This window comes from Electrona antarctica (genome assembly GCF_951216825.1).
Source record: "Electrona antarctica genome assembly, chromosome: 18".
NCBI lineage: Eukaryota > Metazoa > Chordata > Actinopteri > Myctophiformes > Myctophidae > Electrona > Electrona antarctica.
The window spans coordinates 17,312,035-17,328,570 of record NC_136799.1 but is presented as its reverse complement, the minus strand read 5'-3'; the positions used below and the strand labels follow the sequence as shown (position 1 = coordinate 17,328,570).

Here is a 16,536-nt window from a genome sequence, read left to right as displayed (position 1 = left end):
TGAGCGGACACATTTTGAGCTCAGCTGGAACCTGTCACACACACACACACACACACACACACACACACACACACACACACACACACACACACACACACACACACTAGCTGCCTAGTACTGACACTACTCACTGTCAACCAAATGAACCAATCATTGATTTACCTGTAGTAAGCACCTTTCGCCATTAGAGTGCACCCTAACCTCTCGCACAGATATATTATAGAGTAGAGTAGACCATTGCTTTATGACGAATCATTGACGATACAAAAAAGCAACGGGAGAGAAAGAAGAAGAAAAAAAGTTACAACTGCTAGGTTGCAACATGTGTTGTCTATTATGAGCAGAGCAGCACGAAACCACAAACGCAAACAGATAATTTTCAAAATATGCGTGATGCAACTGTCCTTCAATTTGACAATCAACTCCTTTTTTGGCATGTCCATACTCCATCATTGAAAGGGACAAGGACAAGAACACCAATAACGTCCCTTCTTTTCTCGTGAAGTTTTGCGTAGTACGAACATAATTTAAGATATGACACACTTAAACAAAATTGCTCTAATATACACAAGTCTTACAAGATATTTTAATGAGATGACGAAAATCACTATTCAAAATAAGTAAATTGCATTAGGCTAGACTTTTTTTGAATGGATGACTTTATAAAATAATAATAATCACCTGTTTTGGGATTGGTCTGTCACCCATCTTGCATTCACACCTTGCTAATTGCACATGCAATAGTCAAACAAGTTAATGTAGTGCTAAAATCTACTATCCCTTATACTTAGCAGGAATGTCATCTTGTGCCACTACATTTTTCACCATACAATGGGAAAACAGGAAAAGAAAAGCCTGACTATACATACAGTATATAAAACTACTACTATTAGATATGTGTTTGGAGCAAGACTGTGAGATTTCCAGACCCTATTTTTTGCAGTAAATGCATCAACAGAGTCTGAACCTGAGTAAACCATGCATATTCACATGGTGACCAGACCATTTTTGTTCTTTTATCACAGATTCACACCCGGGCAACAGCTAGAGTTCTGATGCAAGCACAAAAAGGAGTTCACATCACATGCAAACCACATGGTGTACACATAGGCATCACAACACACTGTCAGGAATTTAAACTCCAAACTAATCAAAGTGAATTTCATTCAATGTCCTCTACTCCTACTAAAGTTTAGAATATGAAAGTTTAGAATCTAAACCTTCATATTTGACCCCCAGGCTCATTTGATGGCAAGAATGGCATCATAGGACTTCCCTGTTCTGCAGACTTGTATGTTGTGGAAGCCTGATTGGGAGAGCATGCTGGAGTATTGGGAGGGTGGGTGTTCTCTGCCCTCAGTCTGAACCAGCATGTTGAGTGAGAAGATCTGAGCCATGACAGGACCTCGTCTGTTCTCAAACAACATGGCCTCTACCAGCAGAACCCCGCCACCTAGGGAGGGGAAATATAAACAGGAAGATTTTTTAATTATTATTATTTTTAATGAACATGATCAAACTATATAAGTACTATAAGTGCTATCAATAATAATAATAATAATACCTGGTTGACAACTGTCATAAATCTTCTTCAGCAGTTTCAGACACTTCTCTTCATTCCAGTCATGAATGATTCTCGCTAAAATGTACAGGTCAGCAGATGGGATTTCCCCGTTGAAGAAATCACCTGGATAATAACAAAACTAATGTAAATTAGAGATTTCTCAAGTACCACAGATACCATGTGATTACGCATTAGATCTACTTTTTCTAAAAACATTTTAACTGTCTTTAAAATTGCCTCACCGGATTGAAATACTATTACATCATCCTGTTCAGAGAAGTGCTTCTGGGCTGTTTCCACTACTTGGGGAAGGTCAAACACTATTACTGAGGAGGAGGGGTAGGCTTTAGCTAATTCACGAGCCAGAGCGCCAGAGCAACCTGGAAAAGACAGAACCACAATCATGCACCTCTGTCTGTGCATGGTTGTTTGAAGGAGAGCATCAGTAGGACAACAGTTTATGGCATAATGATGATGATCTGTGTTTAAGTGGATGCACTAAACACGAATATGTTCCATACAGTGACAATACACATCAGATAGAGCACCTGCAATGATACTTAATGAGGTAAACAATGTGGTAAAAGTTGTACCAGGTACAGTATATTTAATTCTAGATAAACAGAAAATTCACATTACTTGTCCTGATTTTGTCTTGTGAATGAAATGATGGCAGTTTAGTGTTAACAGATGCAGGCATCTAACTGGAGGGTCACCTATTTGATGTTGCTGGATGGGGTGATAAAATATGTGTGCCGGAGATTGACTATTATTCACTACTATTACTTGAGCAAGGCACCTAAACCCTCAATTATTCTTGTGGAGCCTCTCAGTTGCCAACAGTATAATATTGTAGATGTACTGGACAAACTTTAGCATTGTGAGTAACTGTAGGATTGTGAAGCATAATGCATTCTTAGCAAAACACTCCTGTATAAATGATACAAGTTCATAAATATACTGGATGAAGTCTAAAAGTCATCATCACCATACCTCCCAGATCTATCATTGTCTTGAAGCAGGAGAGGTTGAAAGCTGTCACTATATCATGTCCATCCAGAACCCACGATGAATTCATCAACCCCATAAATTTCAGCATCTCCTCTTCAGATCTAAAGCAGCAGTACGTTTCACAATCAAAATCACTCTACTTGCTAAATACACTACACTGATCAAGCAGGCACATACATTTGGTGAACGGTTACATGTATAATAATGACACACAACAAATAAAAAAGTAACCTGTAAATAGCTTGAAATATATCTTGAGCTGGAAGGCCAAACGTCTTCTCATTCTGGTTTTTCCCTTCCCTGTATAATGTAATATGATACTGTAGTCAACCACAGCTTGAACTGAAGAACAGGAATCATTTGAATCATTTGAAGCCACTGACCTGACAGCATCCACCATGTTATTCCAGAGAGGGTAGATGGTTTGGGACTGGTATATGATCATGTCATGGAGAGACTTATCGCTGCCTTTAGCCAAGTAGAGGTTGGCCACATCACTACTGCTATAGAAAGCTGTTACAACAAAATGCAGTTACAGTTAAAGTATGTGAGAGCGTAATATTACTGTACAGTAGTTTAGATTAGCACATGAGCAGACCTTGTGTAAGATTGCACACACAACGTTTTTGGGATGCAACTAAGCTAACACCCGTTAAAAACCTTATTCCTGTGCATGATTGGCAAAACAAGAGTTACTTTGTGGTACGTGTGGTGTGCAGCACCTTTCCCTTCCATTGTTTCCACCTGCAGGATCTCGATTCCCACCAGAACATCCAGCAGTCTCTCCATACCATCCACGCTGGTGTCCAGTTTCCCAGCGACATGCTCCGCACTCAGGGGCTTCTGGGATTGCAGCAGAAGATCAAACACTCCCAGCTCACAGGCGGTAAATATGACCTGAGAGGAAGTGATGAAGTTAAATAAAAGCACATGGATGCCGTTAAGTTGAGGAAGAGACCGTGTGTCATCATGGTATTTTTAGCAGGAGAATGGTTAAGCACAGTCATTAACCCTTGAGTCCCTATTTTGGGCAAATCTTCCAAAAATATCAACATTTCCCAAAGAATTCTTGAAACATTTTTGAAAGGCGTTAGACCCTCCAACGTCTGGCTTTCAGACATGACGTCATGTGGTAGCCAAGTCTATGGACTTTTAATGTTTGTCTTATTTATTCATGCTCCCTCAAAAATCAGCAAGCCCCCAAAAATCAACAGGCCCCCACTTGTGAGTCGTGACATCATGCAGCCAAGACTATGGACTTTTACGTTTTAATGTTTGCTTTAAGCAGAGACGCCCATGTGGCAGCCACAGTGGGCGCCCCTCACTTCACGCGTGTGATTCTTTTCCCATTTTTTCTCGAAAAAGCCGAAATGGTAAAAATATCAGATCTAAAAGCTCACAAACAATACAATGCAAATCCTATATGATTGTCTATTGTTCATTATGCTGTAGCTTACAACAAATAGGCTTGTTGTTAAAATGGACATGCTTCCAATCCATATTGGAAGAGTAACACATGCGGTCATGTTGTTTTAGTTCAAATTAGGGCGGAGGGGTGGGCTTCCAAAATGACGCCATCTAGGACATAAAGACATTTTTTTTAAACTGTGTTTAAAAAATCACACCCGTGTGAACTGAGTGGTGTAAGGTCTTATATAGACTGATCAGCTGTGGTCTGACGTAATGTCTGACGTAATGAAATCACACCCGTGTGAACTGGGTGACCATAGCAACCATGCTCATTTTTTGGTACGAACAGACAGACAGACACGTAAACTAACAAAGCCAGTTGTAGGAGTGGTTTACACCACTCAAAAATCAATTTATAAAAAATAAATCCAGACCAGGTATTGGGAGGGAGAAGAGAAGAGTACCATAGCTCTAATGCAAAGGCATTAGAGCTACATAAACATTGAATGCCATTGACAATGAATGGCCTGCATTTTTGAGTTTTTGTGTAAACACAAACATTGAAGACAAAAGTGATGCAAATTGTGATTGGCCGGAATGAGATGATGTATGTATGATGATAAAAGAGTGCCCCTCACTTCACACAGGTGTGATTTTATTCTATTACTATTGTGTAGTGTAACGGACCCACAATGGAGGGTTCCAATTGTCACAATGTGTTGTCCCTAAGGCTTTTATTTTGAAAGGCTTTCTGTCCAAATGTCAGGTCTCAGGCCTTATTTTGATTGTTTCCTGCACAAACTGGTACTGATTACACAGATCAAGATCACCTGTGTGGTGCTGACACCCAGTATGGGGCTAGAAGGAGGCATTAGCTCATAAAACTGTCACTTGCCCACCTCGCTGGTAGAGGAACAGATATTGCCAGATTTGCCACAAGAGAGGAATGGCAAACATGGAGAAGTTTATTTGAGGAAGGGAAGGACGGACGGACGGACGGTCAGACCGCAAAGGAAGGACGGATGGCCCAAACGAGCCCTGGAACAGAACAGTTTTGCACAAGCCACTTTAGCACCGAGCTGGAAAGGGGAAAAAGGTGATACTTTTATTGTTGGTCAATCTTGTATGAGGGATATTGGTAATTAGTCTTATTGTTGTATGTATTGTCTGAGGGTTATTTATTTCTATATTGCATGTTGATGTGATGGATTAAATATCGTATAGTTTTGTGATGTATATTATGCTCATGGATGTTATGGAATATGTATATTATGCCTTTTGATTATGGAATGTTACAGTATATTGATGTAGCCTATGTATGTTATGTCATTTTTCCAGTTTCTACGTTGGGTTCTGAATAAAGAGAAACGTCAAACTCATCAGTCGGCTTTACCCAAATTATTATCCAGCCGGTCCGCTACAGTAGAAACTTTACCCAAGGACTGCAACTCTTCACCACTCATCTACACTGGAGCTCAAACTATGCCATCAGGCCTGCAACACATCGGACAGTCAAATGAATCTGGTGAACGGTTACATTAACACAAACGCTACAACTGCATGACAGAACATTACACGGTCAGGAGACGGAACATATATGGACATATTGTATATAAGGGTTCTTGAATTTAATTTCAGTTAATGGTTTACATGCAAAGATTATGGTGTTTTACAGTGAGATTGTAATACAGTGATTTAAGGTCCATATTTGTTTTTGTGTTGCATTTATTTATGGTTATTATATTCAAGGTCTTACATTTTATTTGAAATCTAATCCAAAATGGCAGACATTAGCATGATGGTGAATGAGTCAGATGACAATGCAGGTCTAGAATTTGTTGATAATATGGTAAAAAGGCTTCTCTGCTTATATGACGAGTGGAAGGTCATTGTACGCACAGTAAGAACGCAGTTAAAGTCAAAGTCCAATGCTGAGAGCGACCTAGGAATTCTAATTGAAACACTGGTTAAGAGTAAAGAAGACATTTCGAGACTATATGATGAAATCAGAGAATACATCACACCTGATATTGGGATAAAACGACGAGTTGAGGCATGTAAATGTATTTCAGAGGACATTTTGAAAATAGAATACAAGAGGTTTCTAGAGGATGAATTTAATGGAATCTTAGTGCAAAAACAGTTTAAAGAACTGCTTGACTGTGAGCCTCACTCCTTTGGCCCTCCAACACAAATCAATTCCAGATATGGCTGTCATTCTACACCGGCTTTGGTGGTAGCCAGCCATGTGGAGGCAGCAGAGCTTGCTGCAAGGAAAGCAGAAGTAAAGAAACGGAAGGAGCAGATGAGCTGGACGGAGCAGTTTGAAGCTGGACGGATGGAGCAGATGACATGGACGGAGCAGTTTGAGCAGGAGCGGGAGCAGCAAAGGAAGCTCCAGGCTGCCGCACAGGAGCGGGAGCAGCAGAGGAAGCTCCAGGCTGCCGCACAGGAGCGGGAGCAGCAGAGGAAGCTCCAGGCTGCCGCACAGGAGCGGGAGCAGCAGAGGAAGCTCCAGGCTGTCGCACAGGAGCGGGAGCAGCAAAGTAAGCTCCAGGCTGCCGCACAGGAGCGGGAGCAGCAGAGGAAGCTCCAGGCTGCCGCACAGGAGCGGGAGCAGCAGAGGAAGCTCCAGGCTGCCGCACAGGAGCGGGAGCAGCAAAGGAAGCTCCAGGCTGCCGCACAGGAGCGGGAGCAGCAGAGGAAGCTCGAGGCTGCCGCACAGGAGCGGGAGCAGCAGAGGAAGCTCCAGGCTGCCGCACAGGAGCGGGAGCAGCAGAGGAAGCTCGAGGCTGCCGCACAGGAGCGGGAGCAGCAGAGGACGCTCCTGGCTGTCAGAGGAGCAACAAAAGGAGATCCACCACTGCCAGACACAACAGCTAGGTCGGGTGCTCCGGATCGCAAAGAGGAAAAGGGCATCGAGGAACAGCTGGAGGTGAATGAGGGAGTGGCAGCAGTGAAGCCCAAAGACTCAGCCCAGCAGGGTGCAACGGCCGTAGCCTCAGATCCCAAGAGGCCAGGGGATTCAGTTGGCGCTGGTGTTCTGCAGGTCGGAGGGGCCGAGCCTCATGCCATCCCTCAGAATCAAGTTCAAGCTGAGGGCCAGGCCCCCAAAGCAGTGGCTGCCAAGGAAGACACCCTGACTGCTTTATTAGCGACACGAGCAGCTAGAGGAGCACCACTGCAACAAGGACGACGACAACCAGACGAAGAACGGGCATCCCTGCCCAAACAAACCAAAAGGAAACCAGCCAAGGCTGGAAGGTTCAAGGCCCAAGACACTATGCTCATCAGTCAATGCTCATCGGAAGTCAGTGCTGAGCATGTTCTCATTGGAGATGGAGTATTTAAGGTGGGAGGAAAGGTGGGAGACAGACTGCACAGCCCCTTCCTACATATTGTATTTAGAATTTTAAATGAGTATGGGGTCACGTAAATTGACAAAAAATCTTTGTGATTATGCCAAGTTTTTAAATCACTATGATTTTGGTGGGAGTGTAACGGACCCACAATGGAGGGTTCCAATTGTCACAATGTGTTGTCCCTAAGGCTTTTATTTTGAAAGGCTTTCTGTCCAAATGTCAGGTCTCAGGCCTTATTTTGATTGTTTCCTGCACAAACTGGTACTGATTACACAGATCAAGATCACCTGTGTGGTGCTGACACCCAGTATGGGGCTAGAAGGAGGCATTAGCTCATAAAACTGTCACTTGCCCACCTCGCTGGTAGAGGAACAGATATTGCCAGATTTGCCACAAGAGAGGAATGGCAAACATGGAGAAGTTTATTTGAGGAAGGGAAGGACGGACGGACGGACGGTCAGACCGCAAAGGAAGGACGGATGGCCCAAACGAGCCCTGGAACAGAACAGTTTTGCACAAGCCACTTTAGCACCGAGCTGGAAAGGGGAAAAAGGTGATACTTTTATTGTTGGTCAATCTTGTATGAGGGATATTGGTAATTAGTCTTATTGTTGTATGTATTGTCTGAGGGTTATTTATTTCTATATTGCATGTTGATGTGATGGATTAAATATCGTATAGTTTTGTGATGTATATTATGCTCATGGATGTTATGGAATATGTATATTATGCCTTTTGATTATGGAATGTTACAGTATATTGATGTAGCCTATGTATGTTATGTCATTTTTCCAGTTTCTACGTTGGGTTCTGAATAAAGAGAAACGTCAAACTCATCAGTCGGCTTTACCCAAATTATTATCCAGCCGGTCCGCTACATGTAGTTAAACGTTTCTTAGATATTGCCTGGCCTGCTCCATGATAACATTACAAAATGTGTGTATTTTAACAAAATACAAATATAATATACCTTTGAAACCCTGAAGCCGTTGAAATACTCCAAAAGTTTGAAGGGATAGTCCAGTTCACTCTGGGATAGTTGCTCTGCCATTGCTGGAGGGAAATAAAACATTAAAAAAATCAAATCCACACCTCCAGACAAGGTGTGGAATGTGGATGACATTGTGTTTCAAAAAAGCTTTATACCCTGTTATAACATGTACATAACGATGCAATGTGACATAGCTGTTTACAAAATGCTATACCCTCCTGTATATAGGCCTACTTTCCCCATTTTTTTACTGTTTTTATTGTATTGTGAAACTTTTTTTTCTCATGCCAATAAAGCTCATTTGAATTTAGTTGAATTAACACCATTGACTGACTAGACTACTAGTAACCTCTCGTCACGAAGCTTTCCACTATAGACTACTACAGCTAGGAATGCGTTCAACATATTTTGTTGTTCATTTCATTGGTTTACCACGCATCAGCTATATCTCAGCGTATTTCATGTCAGACCAAATAGCGCATATATTGATTGGATGCATGCATTCACTCACCCCGCTGAGGTCCAACTCGAAGTGGGATTTGATAATTATTTTGGGATAATTTAGTACAAAGCAAGATCTCGGTTCTCTACAGTTGTTGTCGATCCAAACCCAATGAAATGGTCGGCCATCCCATTACCACCGCGATCTCTGGTCTGTCTGATGTGATAGCCAAGCTGAACTGGAGCGGAGTTAAAGCCGCTTTGCTCTTGGTGACCCGACCCGTAAAGGAATATTAATGACGAGATTGACGACTATGGTAGTTTCAAAGGCACCACACCACACAAAGTAGACCGTTTTAAATGTGCAATTCTAGTTTTAACCTGCTCAAGAGTAGGGGCGTTGTGGAGCAGTGTCTGCCTCTAGCCTGCAAGCTTATTATATTGGGGCTGGAGTCTGGACAGATGATGGAAGGAATTCTATGACTGAATAGAAAAGGCATTAGACCTAGACAGTGCAAATTATTTTTAGCCTGCAACGCTACTCAGTGGCTTGCTTCACCATATTTTCTTAAATTTGGCCATAGGAGCTTGTTAATCTGCCTACAATATTCTTAAATCTCCCATAACATTTGTTGATACACAAATTGTGTATCAACATGTTTTAAGACTGAATGGTTTGCCACAAATTTGAATGTGCATTATTTAAATCTGGATATAATGGACAGTGTAGGGCTGGCCTAGGCCTACAGTAGGATATCATACATTTGCCACAATTTTCTGGGAGGGTAAGAAAAGCATCTTAACTTGCACCCAGTAGAATCATTAAAGCTCTATTATGCAATTTTGTTGAATGTGAATACATTGTTTTACATCTGTATTATAAAGTACGGTATGTTAATACAATATACGGTAGGACTAGGCTATACAATTGAGATGGTTGTATTCAATCTTCCATGCTCTTCTATTGAGACATTTAGAACCTGTCTAGGTTGGACATGACCTTTGACACAATCCTGTTTCTGAATTTTGCAACATATTTTGACCTGAAGGTGAAAATTCAATTACCTCCAATTTTTCAAATCCAGGGTGGAACGGGAACCATAGCCACCGGAAACATTTTTTTTAATTATAATTAAATAATTATCAAACAAAAGTAAAATATAGATTACATTAATTAAACACTCATTCCAGTCAAACAAACCAGTTAGATTATTTTTTGTTGTTTTAGTTTAATATTTAAAAATATGAAACACATTTTATTCTGCATTGACAACAATGCTTACTACAATGGTAATAAAACACATAACTCTTTCAAATATTAACCAAATCAATTTATTATGCATGAACAAATCCCTTCATGTCTCTGTCGCGCAGACACACACCCAACATTTAAATACACAACGTGGTGGGACTTCGGCATAGCTCACATTTGTTGCACATGCTTTAATAAAATGATAGATAATATATTTACAAGATAAGCAACTTGTCTCCCAAAAAAAAAAAAAAAAAGCAAAAGAACTACAGATCCCTCAATCCCCACCCCACAGCACTTTCTCCAATGTTGCTTTATGAAAGTCACCCCTACGTTTGTGTTGTTTAAAAGTAATTTCAACAAACAAAAAGGACAAAAAAAGAAGAAGTTGAATCAACATAAACCATGGGGTATTTTGTTTGGCCAATACAACATAGCAATATTATATGGAGTTCATCAACTACATAAATATGGCAGTAACACTGAGTACGTCATACGGTCTATTTACAAAGTTGTGACGTGGGGAAACCTTTTAGAGTCTGAGAGTGCGTGGACTGATGGACCACATAGTGGACTGACCAAATGCATGCCTTTTCAATTAATCGTCTGGAGGACTTAGTCAAGGAAACCATTGATGTCAAACGGTTTGAGGACAAGGGTGTTACATTTTCTGCTATCTTTCTTTTTTTTCTTCTTTTTTTTTTAGACTGGTCAGGACTATATAAAACAAACAAAATAAGGCACAATTAATACTTTGACCATTTTCTGGGGGATTCTACAGACTTATAGCTGGCTTGATAGGCATGTAAACAATTGGAGTCGATTTGATTAGGACTGCCTTTTGCCCTTCCCTTTGTATTCCCAATCACCTATTCGTCACGTCTGTCTGAAGTGATTCAAAATATCGTTTATGGCAAGGACCTTTGAACAACCCCCCTGAACCCAACCCATCCTATGACCCCTTCCATCCCACTATGCTACTCAACAAATACAATCACATGGTGACAAACAAGAAGAACTAGTAGTGCATACACTACAGAACACAACAGGAAAATCAACAGCCCTCCCATTGGCTTTGGTTAGGCCACAACACTGCCCTTTTCAACAGAAGAAAATAAACTTAAAATCAAATTTCCAACCAAAACAAATAAACAACATGATTGATTGATAAGCTTTTGAAAGCTAAAGCAGTTCATTTGCAAGGTGACTAAACCAAAAAGTAGAAATAATCTGGTTTCTCAGCCCGACAGTGACATCTTTTACCACACTTGATTTTCTAACCACCAAGACCAACCTCTGCTGGTTTCTCAGCCCGGCACTGACATCTTTTACTAGACTGGGATTTCAAACCGCCAAGACCAAACTCCGCTGCCCGGCACGCGGAGTTGCCGATCATGATGCTCATTATTCACATACAGGGACGCATTTAACATTTCCCCCCACACCCTATGTATTTTTCAGTTTTTTTTTGTCTGCTTCCCAACATACTCCTTACCATTGTTAAAAAATACCTTCCATAAAGTTTCTCAATCTTGTTTCTGTTCTGTTGGTGGTGGTCTTGGAGGATGACATTTTGGGAATGGGGAGAGGGGCTAGACAGACACAAGCCCCACTCCTTTCAGCACAGCTACAGTACCAGTTAGATTCAGGAAGTAAGGGGCGGAGGGGAGTGGCACAATGACAGAAAAAAGGAAGAGGAAGGGAGAGAGAAAGAGTGAGAGATGGATTGAGAAGAAGGGGGTGAGGAGTCTGGGGCGGTCTGTTGCAGCTGTTTGGGTTTGTGGCTTTGGTCGCATTGGTTGGTGGAACAGCTTCAGTCGTGTTTTAGGTGGTCTTTAACATCCTCCTCATCTGTGTACTCTGACGGCTCGTCGCCAGGCTTCAGCAGCCTTCCGACATAATCGTATTTTTCTGGAAGGACAAACAATGAGATGTGGTATTTAATACATTTAATATGAAGGGCCAAAGTAGGACAAAAACTCATATGAAAGTACATTATAGGATATTATGTTGCAACAATATAACATTATTTTCAATGTTGTTTAACGGTTTCATTCCAAAATGAAGTTCAGCATTTGAAAATGCATTAACGCATTCTGGGCGGGAACCCCTTTTGGTGATTTACCCCCTCAGGCCGGGAACCCATTTTGGGGTTCTGTACAGTATGTACAGTATTCAAAAATGTAAATTTTTTGATGTTGCTATATAAATATTTGAAGTTTTTCAGAAAACTTAGGTCAGGATTTAGAGGCGTTTTTAGAATCGGCCTCAGAAAGCACATTGCAAATTAATTAGGAATAAATTGTAACTTCCAGTATACAGTACTTCCAAGTTAAAAACAATAATGACACTTCTCATTATGTACAAGTACAATTCTGGATATATTTAGAACAGGTCTTTGTCTATAATCTTATTTTTACCAACCAAACACTTTTAACACCTTCTGCACTGATTGTGAATTGCTGTTTCACTTTCACTTTCATTGACTTACCCTACAAAGACTTGTAGGGTAAGTGTCAGCAAGTGTTTTTTTAATAGCAGTCCAATGGGTTTCAGTTCCACTTCCTACACCTCTGTGATCCTGTTTTGGATGCAGTGGAGGTTGCACCAATTATTTCAATCATTTTGTTTTGGCCGAACATAGGGAGCAATCTACCCACTCAAAGTAGTTGTACGTGTGAATATAGACCAATTGTGAATTTATCCATCAATAGCACTTAATTTATCCCATTTAGACCTGAGAAAGGATTCTACAAATGCCTTCTAAATCCTGAGTTTTCTAAAAAAATAAAAAAAATAAAAAACTGTTTTAAAAAAGAACAAGACATGTCCTTGACTCTCCTTGTGTTTTTCAGCTGCTCATGGAAGGAATGAGTCTATAGCAGAGGCCAGTTAGAGAATCTCAGCTGGCTTATAAATATGGCAGATGGCGTCTATGAAATGTGAGATGAATCAATATTGGGGAAACATTAAAACAAACGGCCATGGAGGCAGAGTGTAACAATGTCCCAATGGTAGAATAAAAATATTTCCAATTGTGCATGTGTCCCTTATCAAATCAGACAGTGGCTGGAAAGTGGGGTATAACATGTGATACAGTGCCGACAGATTTGAACCAAAACTGTTGTGAAGTGCATGCATCCAACTGTATAAAACAAAATCATCTCCAATTATGTTTATTAGTTATTTTCAAGGCAAAAATTGTAGAGCGAGAGGTGTCATGCAACACAGTTATGAGCTGGATTTAAAGCCATGATGTCATGAGTAGGTTCCTATGTGGGATCTGGTATGTGCACAAACTGGGTCAGTGACCGGGGCAGTCCTAATCCATCATAGGGTCCAAAAGTGGTAAGAAATAATCATACCCATGAACTGCATCTCCCATTCTCTCACGCTCTCCATTTGTACAGCATTGAGGTCAGACAAGTCGTCATACTCGTCCCTCAGAGCATCCTTTTCCAGGCAGAAAGTTGCCAGGCCTCTCGATGCATCCCGACCAGCAAATATCCCATATGGACCGTCTGCAATAAAATGAAAAGAAGACAAGTGGCAGTGGCAGAATAAAACACAATAGAGATGTGACTGCACACACTTGAGAATTAGTATTTAGCTTCACTATGGTAAACTTGGAGCCAGGCAAGCATTGCCCCAAAGGAAATAAATCACCACCAGCCAGATGTCAGTCAAATCATTACATTTTAATTTTGGCTTATAAGTACGTCTACGCTGCTATTTCATTCCACTTTGGTATACAGCCAACTGCAGTGTGTGTTCTATTTCAATATAGCAATAGTTAGAAAGAAGTCAACCAAGATAGATGAGCAGACACTTTAACCACCCATCCTTTTACATTCCAGTTCTATTGTAAAATTGATGTTAGCTAGTAAAATAATACACAATTCAAATTAAAGCTTCCCCCACCCTCTCCTTATTTAAAAATGCTCTCAAACCGCACCACTTGCATTCCCCACTAAATTCAAATCCCCCTGTACCATTATTTTATTTATATTTTACCATATTTTATTTTGCTAATTTACTTAACCTTATTCTATTCTGGAATAGGGTTGGGTAATATATCGAATATTATCAATGTTATGATAAGAGACGTATCGATGTTGTGATAAAGAGACTATTGTCTTGATTTTGGATATTGTAGTATGGCATGTGCGGGCCCTGCGGGGTCATGCCAATGTTCTCCAGGTTCTATGTTCCTGGACTTACCAAAGGGGTTAGGCCGGGTAAGCGGGTTGTAAATGGGTAACATAAGACCGGCAAACATAGATACGGCCCTTCATAGGCCAAGTGTTGTAGTTAAAGGCTGGTTTACTGTAAAGTGTTAAAAGTGATGTAATGTTCAGACTTTACCAAACTGTCCTTTTAATTGCCTTTACCTACTTAATTATATAGACATTACTTAGTTATTTAAAAAAATCTCAGTGTGTGTGTGTGTATATGTTTTTGTGAAAGCACCAATATTCAGCCTCACAGTATTGATAGTGAAGCTTTTTTAATTAGTCCATATGGCAGCCCTATTCCAGAACTCTAGCTAGCTGACTAGTGAACATGTGTTGGAGCAACCAGCCACTGTGGCCAGTGGACAGAAAACGTGGGTTACTTTCCTAGTTCTACCATGGTTGATCTGAAGTTTGTTTCATGGAGTCACTTCCTTAATATACCACATCATCTGACTCAAACATGGAACTGTGTGGACCCTCCAGTTTGCCCCAGGGTATTCCACATGGTCTCAAAGAATCCATTAAGCAAAGCAGTCTTATCACATCGCTAAACCTTGCCAGATTAGATTTGCTCTTGGCTTGCACATTCCACTAAAAGAGCAATCATTTAGAGATTTAAAAAAACATTCGATGCTAGGTCTGTTTATCATCTTATTGATGCCAAAACATGTGTTAATTCGGTTTAGCTACATTTAGGACAGTCTGACTTTCATGTCAGTGAGCTAGAAACAGGAAACGCAAAGTAATGTATTTTATGCCAAATATGATAATTATAGACTGTCCGAGTTGATGGGCGGGTCAGCCAACTTGCAAACTTGTTTTTGTTAACAGGGGAGCCATGCCGTTTTAGAAGACTAATGACAGCACGCTTTCAAATAAGGTCTCACTTGGGTAACAGCTGGACTATAAAAGTAGCTCAGTCTGTGCATTTGCTGACTAACGTTATTCACTCCATGTCACGTCTTTCTTACTCGTTGTGGAAAGATCTCTCAACCAAAATGCATGCGTAGTGCATTATTCTCACATAGATTCTAACGTCGAAAATGCAGTTAAACATTTTCTGCAAAGTTTTCTATTCGGACACGATGTAAACAACAGGCTGGTCTAGACAGCCATACAGAGCAGTGTGGAGACACGAAACACATTGCTAGCTCTGACTAGCTGCACTCGTTAGCTTTCGCATGCAGAATTAAGACGACTTTTAAGCCAACTGCACTTCTAGCAGTTAAGTGAACAACTAAAGCTCTGTAATGTTAGGCTGTTTGTCGCCAACGTTAGACAAGCAATGCAGTGGTGTCCGTTGTACTTACACTAGCTGTTAGCCACCATACCATTCAAGTTCATCAAAACAGACAAAGCCACTAGTAGCTGACACAAGCTAAGCTAATGCTAACGGTTTGCGCTCAAATCTTGTCCGGGACAGAAGAGCTAACTTACCCAACACTGGGTCTGTCTGTTAGCTAGCTAGCTCTTCGCCTGCGATCTGCCACTTTCTTCTTTCACTGGTCTCCAAACTTACCTCGCCCGTAAAACTTTTTGCCTGAAGTAACGTCGAACACTTTCATGTTGACTGCCATTAAGATCCGGGGGTTTTGGAGTCCATCATATTCATTGAGCTGCTCCAAACTGAAATCACGTCTCCTCATCTTGGGAAGTGTGGAGGCCTCGCTCCCCTGCGCCGCGTCCACACCAACAAGACCGAGCCGTTTCCCCAGCCGCCGGTACGCCACATAGCAAACCGCTACAACAACAACTAAAATACTGATATTGAGTAACATCCCGCCTATGCCGAGCCCGTCCGACTCATCTGTTGTCCCCTGCCCGCCACTACTTGTGTCAACTGGTCCACTAGAACTGTCTCCATCGTCCGCCATACTGCACGGTAGAGAGCCTACCTACCCGTACCCACCCCCGGCCAAAAAAACAACAAAAAACGCCTACTAGCTTTTGATAAACTTACACGGAAGTTGTGGCCTATCGAATTCCGGGACGCAAGAGGGCGCTGTTTGTTACAGTTTCGGCAATTATTTGCTAAATTGATTTGACCATTCACTTAAATGCATAATCATATCTGAACTACCTGTTGTTACAATTTACAACCCCCACAATGATAAAGCAAACCCTTTCAGGTGGTCGTAGATTAGATGTGTATGTGTATTATCATTGCAGCGAAATGTCAAAAGTCACACAATTCAGTAGGTTGCCGGTGGCGATGTAACACCCTATTCTGATAGGGCCGCGTCAATAACTTCTCATCCCATTGCCAGGGA

General features: G+C 41.2%; 2 protein-coding genes across 3 annotated transcripts; both read right to left on the bottom strand.

Moving 5' to 3' along the window:
* Positions 1-659: 659 nt before the first annotated feature.
* Positions 660-8,986, bottom strand: asmt2 (acetylserotonin O-methyltransferase 2). Of its 2 annotated transcripts, none has more exons than XM_079527754.1 (9): positions 8,850-8,986; positions 8,318-8,400; positions 3,298-3,472; positions 2,959-3,088; positions 2,807-2,875; positions 2,558-2,676; positions 1,807-1,944; positions 1,565-1,687; positions 660-1,453 (listed from the first exon to the last, which is right to left on the bottom strand). In XM_079527754.1, the coding sequence occupies exons 2-9, from the start codon at positions 8,396-8,398 to the stop codon at positions 1,242-1,244; spliced, it is 1,047 nt and encodes a 348-aa protein (XP_079383880.1). In that variant the 5' UTR covers positions 8,399-8,400; positions 8,850-8,986; the 3' UTR covers positions 660-1,241. The 2 variants fall into 2 exon arrangements, with proteins under 2 accessions (XP_079383880.1, XP_079383881.1); XM_079527755.1 differs by having other exon boundaries at positions 3,367-3,472.
* A 1,109-nt stretch (positions 8,987-10,095) lies between these two features.
* Positions 10,096-16,193, bottom strand: pgrmc2 (progesterone receptor membrane component 2). Its single transcript, XM_079528158.1, has 3 exons — positions 15,786-16,193; positions 13,397-13,552; positions 10,096-11,942 (listed from the first exon to the last, which is right to left on the bottom strand). Exons 1-3 carry the CDS (start codon positions 16,138-16,140, stop codon positions 11,845-11,847), a joined length of 609 nt encoding a protein of 202 aa, XP_079384284.1. The 5' UTR covers positions 16,141-16,193; the 3' UTR covers positions 10,096-11,844.
* Positions 16,194-16,536: the final 343 nt, after the last annotated feature.

Coding starts and splice junctions, on each gene's coding strand:
- pgrmc2 (XM_079528158.1), bottom strand. CDS start 16,140: ATGGCGGACGATGGAGACAGTTCTAGTGGACCAGTTGACACAAGTAGT. Junction 13,553..15,785: donor CAAAAAGTTTTACGGGCGAG/GTAAGTTTGGAG, acceptor ATTTTATTGCAG/ACGGTCCATATGGGATATTT. Junction 11,943..13,396: donor ATGGGAGATGCAGTTCATGG/GTATGATTATTT, acceptor TTGTCCTTCCAG/AAAAATACGATTATGTCGGA.
- asmt2 (XM_079527754.1), bottom strand. CDS start 8,398: ATGGCAGAGCAACTATCCCAGAGTGAACTGGACTATCCCTTCAAACTT. Junction 3,473..8,317: donor ACGGCTTCAGGGTTTCAAAG/GTATATTATATT, acceptor ACTTCCTCTCAG/GTCATATTTACCGCCTGTGA. Junction 1,688..1,806: donor TGTAATAGTATTTCAATCCG/GTGAGGCAATTT, acceptor GTTATTATCCAG/GTGATTTCTTCAACGGGGAA.